Raw genomic sequence first — 12,451 nt, 5'->3', positions numbered from 1 at the left:
CGACAGGCCGACAGCCCACCCAAGCTCAATCCCCACGCGGCGCGAACGTCGACCTCTGCTCTTCATTTCCATGGGAGGACTCCCGCGCGGTCGCCTTCCACCTCCGTCGCGGCGACGCCCGCCGCCGACCTCGGGCCGGCGACGGTGCGTCAGTTTCTCTCTTCCTTCCCGATGGAACGCTGGTGGCTGCCTCTTCACCCCCTTCTCCGAACCGACTGGTACACTTCCCTTGTCTTCTTCGCACGGTGCTTTTCTTCTCACGCACATGTCCTGTTTGCTGAAATGCCTTCTTACATGGCGACACTCCTGATGGATCGGATTGGTGGTCCTGCGGCAAGCCTGAAACAACCTCCAATTGGTTGATGAATTATCCAATGCCAGAATTAGTAAAGCTAGGCTGTTCAAGTATGGACATGTTTAGATGACACTGACCAAGCATACTCTGTGGTTCCATTAATTCCTCTAGCCAATTCCTGTGGCATGCTTGCTTGCTTGATTTCTGAAGAGCTTCCAATCGGTTTTGACCGAACTGTTTACGCTCTGACATAGAGCTTATTACAATCCCCAGACATCACTTTATTGCATATGGTACAACTCTGCATCTCGTAATCTACTTGTACTCTACATTCTGCTACCTTATAATTTGTGTATACTGAATTGATGGGCCTCTCTTTCACCAAGCATACTAAAGTTGAGACCTGTTTTTCCATCTGTTGCGGAATGCATGTAGCAATGCATATGTATTTCCTATTTATCACGTAGCCATCCTTCAATTATATGCTGCCTTTTTTTTGCAGGCTGGTGGTACTTTTGTAGCATTTTACTTGTAATCTGGGGCTTTATTCCTACAAAAAAGAGAACGATCCCCAAGCTCAAGCCAAAGAGGAATTTCACTTGGTCACTAGACTCGCTACAAATGGAGTGAGCACTATCGTAAACTCTCTTAATTAGTTGCAATTCTAATTAATTGACACCTAGCTTAGTTAGCCTTGGATCCGCTGGTCAAGTCTGACATGCAAATCTTGTGGAAAGACTTGACTAGAATGTCATGCATATTCATCCTGATTAAAAATTGGTACGTAGTATAATCCGTATGTGCAACTTTGGAACTTGTCAGAACGTGCAACCCCATCATATCATGTTCACTGCACGAGAGAACAGAAGAGGTATTTTCTTTTACCTCCTAATGAATGACCTTTCATATTAGTGTATGTTTAACTCAACATCTGAAATTTTATCGGATTATCACATTCGAAATTACTTTAGCCCCTCGTAGTTGAAATAAGCTCAAAGAATCCTCCTCCGGCCTGGTCCATGCATTTAATTCGTTCTCCCTTCAATTCGTGTCCCGTACTGCTCCTACTGTGTAGGCACATGCTGCATGCCCGGACTCACTGCGCAGTGTGAACGGCACAGACTCTCATCCACTCCTTTCCTCATGCCTGCCCGGACTCACTGCGCAGGGTGAACGGCAGAGACTGCTTTCCTCCTGCCTTCCTAGCTCCCTACCTTGGATTTTTCTCACTTGGAACATTTGATTGAGTACCGGCTCTAAAAGGATTTGATTAATTTGCGGTTAAACCTATGGTGTTGTTCATCTACCTGCACTTACACCCCCTCTGTGAAGTATGATTATATTTTATTTTGTCTCAGTTTTCTCATGCAAATCTTCCTCTAAACATATTTTCTCGAATGGCACGAATAATTCCTGATAATAGAAAATAAATAAAAAATCGGCTGTATGACCATCATCTGTCCTATATAGACACAGAAAGTGTAGTTAATGTGATGGACCAGAACATTGATGCACAGTGTGTAACTGTGTGTATCATATGGTACATAGGACCCATCCATGGTCTGATTAATGTTGGCTGAGGGGGGAGCATAGTCTGAGTCTGTGAAAACTTAAGGCTCACTGAGCATTAAATTTCCTGCAGCGCTTGACTCCTCACTGGTGGAGTGAGTAACTACATTTTCCTTGCACCTAATTCTTAAGCCTCTCCTGCATACTTCTTCTTCTTGCTGTTCTTCCTTAGCTAGTCTGCCATTTGGATCGGTGTTGGTGGATCATTCTGCTGCCTCATTTCCCGGGTAATTTCCTTAATTTTTACATCCATCTTCTTCTCCAGATCCCTGGCTGCTGCTCTGATAATGCTACTCTTAACTGCACCGTGATATACAGGTGGAAGAGGCAAATCAGAAACAAGAATCTATCGAGCAGGCCGGCCTGAGAGACTGAGAGAAAGAGAGAGGGGGGGCGTTGGGCTTGGGCATCCGGTCCTCCCCGAGCTGAGCGAGCTGCTCCTCAAGGAGTACAACCTCGAAGCAGAGGGAGAAGGATACTGTTAAGAAGGGGGTCATGGACCTCAAGGCCACGCAAAGCTGCTCTTGAGAAGGTCTCCAATGTGCATTAATTTGCTGTAGCGCTTGACTTCCACCTAAGGTATGAAAGTGCTTGACTTCCCTAACACTTTCTTAAGCTCTGCTTGATGCAACGTAATGAAGTATTGTGATGATAAAAAACTGCAGCTGGAGTGGTATAGAAAAGACTGATGTAGACTTGCTAGCTCATTTTTGTGTCCACCACATCACAAGAATCCTATTAATTTGTGTCTCACCCACTGCATCCTGTCAGGTATGGTATCCATGATCCACATATGCGCATGCGCCATGCTAAGATAAGCCAGCGCATAATCACGGTCGCACCGGTGGAGACTCTCCGATCGAGTTGAGTTCCAGTGATGGCTGAGCTCGCCGGGGGCGCCGTCCGCTCGCTGCTTGGCGTCATCCATGACGAGGCTAAGTTACTAGGCGGCGTCCGTGGCGATGTGCAGTTCATCAAAGAGGAGATGGAGAGCATGAACAGCTTCCTCCTGCACCTCGCCAGGAAGACGCCCCGCAGCGGGGAGCACGACGAGCAGGTCCGCACGTGGATGAAGCAGGTCCGCGACCTCGCTCATGACTGCAGCAACTGCATCGATGTCTACCTACGGCGCGGCAATCCGGCAGTCTACCGTGCCAGAGGAATACTGCTGGGTTACGTGTGGTGGGTGCCTTGGTTCGTGAAGAAGACGCTCGCTCAGCACCTCGCAGCCACCCAGCTGCGCGACCTCAAAGCCCGGGCTCGTGATGTTGGGGAGCGGCGGCTCAGGTACGGCGTTGAGGTCCCGGCGAAGCTGGACTTCGACCAAAAGCTGATGGAGGCGTCGTCGTCATCAACATTGTTCCAAGCTACTAGGGCAGTTGTAGCCGAAGGAGACCATGACTTCGAAGAAGACTACTACCGGATGATAAGCGATGATCCACGAAGGGAGCAAGCCTTTTCCGAGCCTCGCATTTCTGACAAGTGCACTGAAAAGCTAGTCCGCTGGCTTGAACAACAACAAGAGGATGGTCCATTCCAAGCCATTGCCATTGCAGCACCAGATGAAGAGGATGGAAACGAAATACCAAATGAAGCTTTATCTCATGTTGCCGTTAAGGAAAAATTCGACCACATCTTCTCTCTATATGACCGGTCTTGCCTGCAAGAACCCTGGGATTTTCTTGGTGATATCTTGGAGAACCTTGAAGAGGAATCCAACAAATCCGTCGAAGAATTTGGTGAGGAAGCTATCGACAAGAAGATTAGGAAAATCGAGGAGAAGATCGAAGAGTACCTGGAGAAAGCTGGTAATAAAGGTTACCCGGTTGAACCCTTAGCAGTACTCTGTGGCATCTTGGGGGTGCTGCTCCAGGATGCAACTGCCGGTGAGGATCAAAGTCAAACCCAGGAAAAGATCCTTGACGAGACAGTGGATAAGATGAAAAGGTATCTGGAATCAACGGGTGAATCGAGTTCCTGCAGGATTGGTGTTGAGCATCGCCAATACATAGCCATCCTACAGGAGCTGCTTCCCAAGCAGCACACCACACAGGCAAAAGTAGCCACAAATAAGCAAGCCGGCGAGGATCATATCGTGAAAAATATTAAAGACATCACGTTGAAGATTCATGTGCAGATCACTCCGGAGCTGCTGCTGCCAGTGTCACTTCATCAGCTAGATAAATCAATGGGAGAATCAGGCCAAGACCAGCTGTTGGCAGGCGAGGAGGACTGCAGGGAGATGATTGAACATGTCCTGGAGAGGATCAAAGAGCATCTGTTAATTCAAGAAACCGTGGGGAGGGTTAGAGAGCATCTGCAGGGTACAAGGACACTGGTCGTTCTCCACAATGCCTCTGGCTACAAATGGGATGAGACTTCAAAGGCCTTGCGAGATTTGGGTTGCAGTTCAATGGCAGTGGTAGTTACCACAAAATACATGCAGAGGGCCAACGAGTTTTGCTATGGGACAGAACCCATCATATACTCTTCTATTGAATACTATCGCGAAACAGCACTCCAACTTACAAATCGGCATGTGAATGATGACGAGAAGTACAGCGCTGAAATCTACCATGAGATCTTGGAGAAATGTAGGGTGGATGAGTTCTGCATAAAGATGTTCATCCATGCTCTGTTTGCCAATCCAATGAGGAGCAGAGAAGAACTGGACAAATTGAGCAACAGCCTCGTGTTTGAAGGATCCGTGGAGACCAATGGCTACAAGATGATCAAGTTCTCGTACAATGATCTGCCTAGGGAATACAAGACCTGCTTGCTGTACCTAGCCATCTTCCATAAAGACGAGAAGATAAACCGGACAAGGTTAATTGGGCGGTGGGTTGCGGAAGGACTGATAACTAGACAAGACTGGCCCAGTTCAGTCAGTCAGGCTGAGCATTGTTTTGAGGTACTTGCCGACCTATGGCTTCTCTGTCCTTGCGACATTGGTACTGCAGGGAAGGTCAAGAGCATTACGTTGCATCCACTAGTGTACAACTTCATCACCAGGATGGCCAGGAAAGAACACATTCTGGACACACGCCTATCTTGGCACCTGGCTCGCCACTTCTCCGTTCTCAGCAACATCCGGCTCCGTCCCTCGGATAGCATCCTCAACTTCTTGAAGCAACCATCCCGAGCATCATCTCAGTTAAATCTCGTCAAGGTCCTGGATCTGGAAGGTTGTCCATCCCTTAGGGATAACCAACGATGGCTCAGGAATGTGTGCACCTCATTAATACTGCTCAAGTATCTGAGCCTAAGGAACACAGATGTCACTCAGCTGCCGAAGGAGATCAACATGCTCCAGCAGCTGGAGGTGTTGGACATCCGGCACACTCCTATGAATGCCTGCGCCACAAAACTGCTCATGCTACTGAAGCTAAAGCGTCTGCTGGCTGGTCACACCGGCACTGGTGGTGGTGATGCTAGCACACTTTCCACTGTCCAGATGCCTCACAAGGTCAGAAAAATGATGGACCTGGAAGTGCTGTCCCATGTACAGGCTTCGAAACATCATGCTACAGAGCTGAGAGAGATTGGCCAGCTATGGCAACTAAGGGTTCTTGGTGTGACCATTTATGATTGGAAAGCTCAACTTGAGAACTTACTCCAAGGGATTAGCGATCTGAATGAGTGCCTTCGGTCTTTGTCAATCGAGATCAAGCCTCCGCCTACCAGGCAGGCTGCTACTCCTCCTGACGTACCTGCAGCCGATGCTATCAGTGCACACTGTAAAAACACACCCAAGCTTCTCGAAATCCTGAGCATCAGTGGAGTCACGATGTATGGGCATTTTCTCCCATTGTTCGCAAGAGGCTGCCACAAACTTGCTGAGGTAACTCTTCATAACACCTCGTTAGACCACAATGATATGGAATCCCTCGCAGATTTGCCCAACCTACGCGGCCTCAGGCTCCAGCATGTTAATTTACACACTGAGGGAAAGCTTATAATCCAGACTAATGGGTTCCAAAATCTCAAGTATCTTGTCGTTGAGGGGGGCGGCATCACCGACATCAACTTTGAACTTGGAGAAGCTCCTAAGCTTGAAAACATCACCTGGCTCATCGACGGGATAGTGTCTCTGTCGGGAATCAACAACCTTCCTAAGTTGAAGGAAATGGTGTTCAATGATGGTGTCAGGCTACCAGATCAAGTGATACAAGCCATAGAAGCACATCCAAACTTCATTGATACCAATGGAATATGGGAATTATGCTAATCAGGAGTGAATCTATGGTTCCTTGATTTCAACCTTACAATGTGGTCATCAAGGATTGCTTCATCCATTCATTCAAGCTCTACTATGATTCTGCTTTGTGTGTGAACTTGATTATGCTCGTATATCTGTTTGTGTTAAAAAAACGCGAGTTCATTTCTATACAGCCAATAGGGGTGTCTGAATGTAACGATAATGTGTCATGATTCATGAGCGTGGGTGTATGCTTATTTGTCCTAAACTAGCACAGCAGCCCACGAAATGCATGAGCCACATCTTTGGTGTCTATTTTTGTACTTACATATTTGACATTATATTAGGTAAAAAACAATTATAATTTCATATTTGTTTTGTTGTTTGAGACTTTCTGTTGCCTCGTGTTCTTAATTTTCCTCTTTCTCCCTACCATTGTTTAATTTGAAGTTTAATACCTGTCAGACGGATCCGTCATATAAGATTGAATTCTACCAGCAGTGTCGGTTCATCCAGCCGCTGGATGCATATATGAGCATGTTTCTTGTTATATGAAAAATCACTATTCCAACTGCAGTTCTTCTCTTATCAACAAAGTTCATCATTCCCTCGACCCAGTACAGCGTTTCAGCATTCTCAAAACGCTTCTTTCAGTTATACTCCTAAAAAATTCTCCATTTTCTTCTTATCTGTTTGTGGTTAACCATAATTGCCCAAAGCAGTTATCCATGTGGAGTGCACAACTCTACTCCAGTATAGCAGGATTTTCTGGTCTGTTTTTTTTCCCATGGTAACAAACTGATCGACGGCGATTAGATCGGTTGCAACAACGGATGAAATGAACAACCAGCCAGGCCCAGGCTGGTACCCAAACCTTACTGAACCACCACACCTATATTTGAAGGCAGAGTGGCGTGTAAATTATTGCATTACAGGAGCTACACATAACGCGCAAGTAATACACGAAGGACTGGACAATGCATTGCTAAATAATTTAATCCAGGTTTTAACAGCAATGGGATTGGTTCAAGTTCAGAACAATTGGATCGGGTTCAGTATTACAAATGGTTCATGTTGCATTGGATGATGGAGTTATTCAGCATTACGGATGTCAGAATAAGCAACGATTTATTCAGGGCATTAGATGATTGAATTATTCAGAACATCAGGTGATGGAATGGTTAATGTTGCAGCAGCCATCAGGTTCAGCGGTAGCGTCCAGTCCAGGTGTTTACATTAGATAGAGTCCCATGAACACAACATATATATCCACTGAAGTTTTATTGGTATCACAACAGACAATTGTGGTTCAGAAAATTCATGTCTATCCAGCAACAGAAACATCAGGCAAGTGCTTCTTACCAAATAAGTAAATTTTAACCACCACCCTATGTTGCTTCTTACTAAACTATCATTTTTTTGACATATAGTTTATATTTTATTACTTAAATTTATTGGTCAAATTTTAGCCCAAAATGAGAGGGGGGCTAATAAACCCGGACGGAGGGAGTACTAAGCTATCCCTGCTCCCATGCATTTGAAGTACTTTGGTGTCAGTATAGCTGACACGTGTTGTACTACGCTTTGTACTACTAGATTTTTTAGGATGAACACGGTACAACGCTTTGTACTACTTTCTTTGGTTTTTATTAGGGGGTGATTATTGTCGGTACTAAAACCGGCGGATCTCGGGTAGGGGGTCCTGAACTATGCATTTAGGATCGATGGTGAACAAAAGACAAGGGACACAGTATTTACCCAGCTTCAGGCTCTCTCAAAGAAGTAAAACCCTACATCCGCTTTGATTGTATTGATGATGGAGTATCGAGTACATGATGATCTACCTTGAGATTGTATATTGTGTCTAAACCCTAAGGTAGGTAGTCATTCTGTCTCCATGGACTGAACCCCATGGTTTATATAGGAACCGGAGGTATCTAGGCATACACATGGTCGGTCGCCAACTAGGAATAAACATGCTGACAGGTGAAGTAGTCCTTGAAGTACATGTCAAATCTTTGACAGAGACCGTCTTGATCATGTCTGGGTTCGGGGCTTTCGGAGTCTTTCCTTATGAGATGGGCGAACCATAAGCTAGCTCGGACCTTATGAGATGGGACTGTGGGCCAACTAGGTTGTTACCCCTTAGTCTAGGACACCATCAGTAGCCCCTGAACTTGTCTTCAAAGTCGGGGTCTTCCTCAGACTAATGTCTTCGGTTTGGAGTCTTTGGCTTGACGGGAGTGCCTGCCCACCACATGTCTTAAGGTCCGCAAATCGTAGCTGGAGTTCTAGGGATTTCTCGTCGGAGGAGAGGTTTCATGGCGGAGGTGGATGGGGGAGAAACGGGAAGCGAACCCTAAATCGACCTGCAGCCGACATACATACCGGAATCGCGAGCGGTTTATGGGCCTCCCCTAAACAATTTACGGGCCAGGCCCTTTTTAGCGGACCTGATCAGGCCGTCTTTTTGAACTATCCCATAAAAGGGTCGGAAAAATGCACTTCACCAGGCAGTGCTAGAGATACTCTAAGCGTATATGCTTTTCCTGCTGGCAGTCGCATGCCCATCGTCCACCAGGCAGCAGCCCCGATTTAGTTTGGTTTCCTTTGTTCCTTTTTTTCTTTTCTCCCAAGACAAGAAAGTAGCCGCCTCCAGTTTTTAGAAAGAAGAAAGTTTAACAGCCCCTCTCCATATCATAAAACGCGATGTAACTTTCTCTCTAATTTTTCTCTCCATGAGACGGTACTTATAGCGTTGGAATTAAGGCAAACGGAGGCTCGAGGGGCCCATGAGCTCATAGAGCGCGCCCTGGGGGGTGGGCACCCCCTAAGCTCGTGGCTCCTGGGTGGCCCCCCTCCAGTAGTTCTCTTCGCCGTTATTTTTTATATATTCTGGAAATAATCTCCATAAATTTTCAGCTCAATCCGAGAACTTTTATTTTTGTACAAAAATAACACCATCGCAATTCTACTGAAAACAGCGTCAGTACGGGTTAGTTTCATTCAAATCATGCAAATTAGAGTCCAAATCAAGAGCAAACGTGTTTCGAAAAAATAGATACGTTTGGGACCTATCAGTTACGGTAAGTAATCGACCAGAACCAAAGTGCATTGGAGTACAAAGCCATGCAATTTTGGCGGCGAGTTTATACCAACAAACCAAGAAGAAGCCATTCACTTTGTCATATTGTTGGTTGAAATTGAATGAGAAAACAAAGTGGCAAACCATCATTAAGGAGCTCCAAAATAGCACCAAAAAGTTAAAGAAAAATGATGGCACTAGCTCCAATCAATCTATTGCATTGGATGACAGGGGCAAATGTACAATCCACCATGCCGAAGATGGAATCAACAGTGATGGGAAACGTGAGGGAGAAGAAGAGGGTTGCACGTGATGGTGCGGCGAGCAAAATATTCATCGCATGGATCGGCATTTTTCTGCCAAGGTGAAGAAGGAGGAGAGGCACAAGTTCTTCATAGATGTGCAAGGAGAGATGATGGAGTTTGATGGGGAAAGGGTAAAAGAGAAGTTGAACATTGAGAGGAAGAACATAGACTTGAAGAAACAAGAGACATATGCAAAATGGGAGCTCGAAAAGGAGGCGACATTGCAAGGATTGAGCTTAAGGGAAAGAAAGGCTTGCGAGAGAAATGGAGGAGTATAGCCTCTTGGATGATGAAGGCAACAAGTGGTTGATTGATCAACCTGAAGAAGAGGATCGGCAAGTGCAACAATGGAGGTGTTTGATTCATTCTTGTATCGCCTATCTATTTCTGTTGGCACGCAATGAATTGTTGAATTATGGTTTATTTTGTTTTTGTCAAATTGAGGATGATTTTTTTATATACGGTGGGCGTGCATGTATTTGTACGAATATAAGTGTGATTGTTCGAAAGGGCAAATGAAAAGCTGGTTGACGTTGTTTTGTGGGTTTGTTTCGTCGCGTTCGAAGACATTTAGGGGTCAAATTTTCCCGGTCATATTGAAGGTGCTCTCATGAAGCTTGAACAAGCCCTTAACGCGATTTTCAGTCTGACTCTTACGCTCGTAACCCAGCCACCTCCTCCCCAATTAGGGTTTCTTTGCAAGCATCGGCCCGTGCTATTTCTTGAGCTTGCGTTGGTTTTTCCTTTTGAAGATGAAAGGGTGGTGCAGCAAAGTAGAGATAAATATTTCCCTCAATTAGAGAACCAGGGTATCAATCCAATAGGAGGTATGAGCTGTTGGGGAACGCAGTAATTTCAAAAAATTTCCTATGTACACGCAAGATCATGGTGATGCATAGCAACGAGAGGTGAGATTATTATCTACATACCCTCGTAGACCATAAGCAGAAGCGTTATGATAATGCGGTTGATGTAGTCGTACGTCTTCACGATCGACCGATCCTAGTACCGAAAATACGACACCTCCGTGATCTGCACACGTTCGGCTCGGTGACGTCCCATGAACTCACGATCCAGCAGAGTGTTGAGGGAGAGCTTCGTCGGCACGACAGCGTGATGACGGTGATGATGATGCTACCGGAACAGGGCTTCGCCTAAGCACCGCTACGATATGATCGAGATGGATTATGGTGGAGGGGGGCACCGCATAAGGCTAAGAGATCAATGATCAACTTGTGTGTCTATGGGGTGCCCCTTGGCCACGTATATAAAGGATGGAGGGAGGAGGAGGCCGGCCCTCATAAGGCGCGCCCAAAGTGTGGAGTCCTATTAGGACTCCCTAGTCCTAGTAGGATTCCACCTCCTACATGGAATAGGAAAAAGGGAAGGGAGGAGGTGCCCCCTTTCCCTAGTCCAATTCGGACCAGTCCATGGGGAAGGGGCGCGGCCACCCTTTAGGTCATTCTCTCCTTTTCCGCATAGCCCATTAAGGCCCAATACGAATTCCCGTAACTTTCCGGTACTCCAAAAAATACCCGAATCACTCGGAATCTTTCCGATGTCCGAATATAGCCTTCCAATATATCGATCTTTACATCTCGACCATTTCGAGACTCCTTGTCATGTCCCCGATCTCATCCGGGACTCAGAACAAACTTCGGTCATCAAATCACATAACTCATAATACAAATCGTCACAGAACATTAAGCGTGCGGACCCTATGGATTCGAGAACTATGTAGACACGACCGAGACACATCTCCGGTCAATAACCAATAGCGGAACCTGGATGCTCATATTGGCCCATACATGTTTTACGAAGATCTTTATCGGTCAAACCGCATAACAACATACGTTGTTCCCTTTGTCATCGGTATGTTACTTGCCCGAGATTCGATCGTCGGTATCCTCATACCAAGTTCAATCTCGTTAACGGCAAGTCTCTTTACTCGTTCCGTAATGCATCATCTCGCAACTAACTCATTAGTCACAATGCTTGCAAGGCTTAGAAGGATGTGCATTATCGAGAGGGCCCAGAGATACCTCTCCGATACACGGAGTGACAAATCCTAATCTCGATCTATGCCAACTCAACAAACACCATCAGAGACACCTGTAGAGCATCTTTATAATCACCCAGTTACGTTGTGACGTTTGATAGCACACAAGGTGTTCCTCCGGTATTCGGGAGTTGTATAATCTCATAGTCAGAGGAACATGTATAGTCATGAAGAAAGCGCAGTAGCAATAAAACTGAACGATCATTATGCTAAGCTAAGGATGGGTCTTGTCCATCACATCATTCTCTAATGATGTGATCCCGTTCATCAAATGACAACACATATCCATGGTTAGAAAACTTAACCATCTTTGATTAACGAGCTAGTCAAGTAGAGGCATACTAGGGACACTCTGTTTGTCTATGTATTCACACATGTACTAAGTTTCTAGTTAATACAATTCTAGCATAAATAGTAAACATTTATCATGATATAAGGAAATATAAATAACAACTTTATTATTTCCTCTAGGGCATATTTCCTTCACAAGCAAGTCCCCGGTCTATGCACCTGCACAAACAATCAAACACTTGCACCCAACGCAATAAAGGGGTTGTCAATCTCTTCATGGTCAATTGCAAAGGTGAGATCTGATAGAGATAGATAAAACTAAACAAAAAATAAAATATTTTGGGTTTTTTGGTTTATAGATCTGAAAATAAAAGATTGCAAAATAGTAGATCAGAAACAAATATGATGAAAAATAGACCCGGGGGCCATAGGTTTCACTAGAGGCTTCTCTCATGAAGGCAAATAATACGGTGGGTGAACAATTTACTGTCGAGCAATTGATAGAAAAGCGCAAAGTTATGACGATATCCAAGACAATGATTATGCGTATAGGCATCACATCCATGTCAAGTAGACCGACTCCTGTCTGCATCTACTACTATTACTCCACATATCAACCGCTATCCAGCATGCATCTAGAGTATTAAGT

The 12,451-nt window shown here is 45.4% G+C and overlaps 1 protein-coding gene across 2 annotated transcripts; it reads left to right on the top strand.

Annotated features, from left to right (window-relative positions):
• LOC125544389 (disease resistance protein PIK6-NP-like) lies at positions 1-6,433 on the top strand. Of its 2 annotated transcripts, none has more exons than XM_048708060.2 (4): positions 1-218; positions 798-2,091; positions 2,183-2,443; positions 2,636-6,433. In XM_048708060.2, exon 4 carries the CDS (start codon positions 2,742-2,744, stop codon positions 6,090-6,092), a length of 3,351 nt encoding a protein of 1,116 aa, XP_048564017.2. In that variant the 5' UTR covers positions 1-218; positions 798-2,091; positions 2,183-2,443; positions 2,636-2,741; the 3' UTR covers positions 6,093-6,433. The 2 variants fall into 2 exon arrangements, with proteins under 2 accessions (XP_048564017.2, XP_048564026.2); XM_048708069.2 differs by lacking the exon at positions 1-218 and adding an exon at positions 259-588.
• Positions 6,434-12,451: the final 6,018 nt, after the last annotated feature.

Source organism: Triticum urartu, chromosome 1A (assembly GCF_056163025.1).
Source record: "Triticum urartu cultivar PI428250 chromosome 1A, HENAU_Tu73, whole genome shotgun sequence".
In the NCBI taxonomy this organism is placed as follows: Eukaryota; Viridiplantae; Streptophyta; class Magnoliopsida; order Poales; family Poaceae; genus Triticum; species Triticum urartu.
Note: the sequence above shows the minus strand (reverse complement) of the source record. Positions and strands in the feature narration are given on the sequence as shown.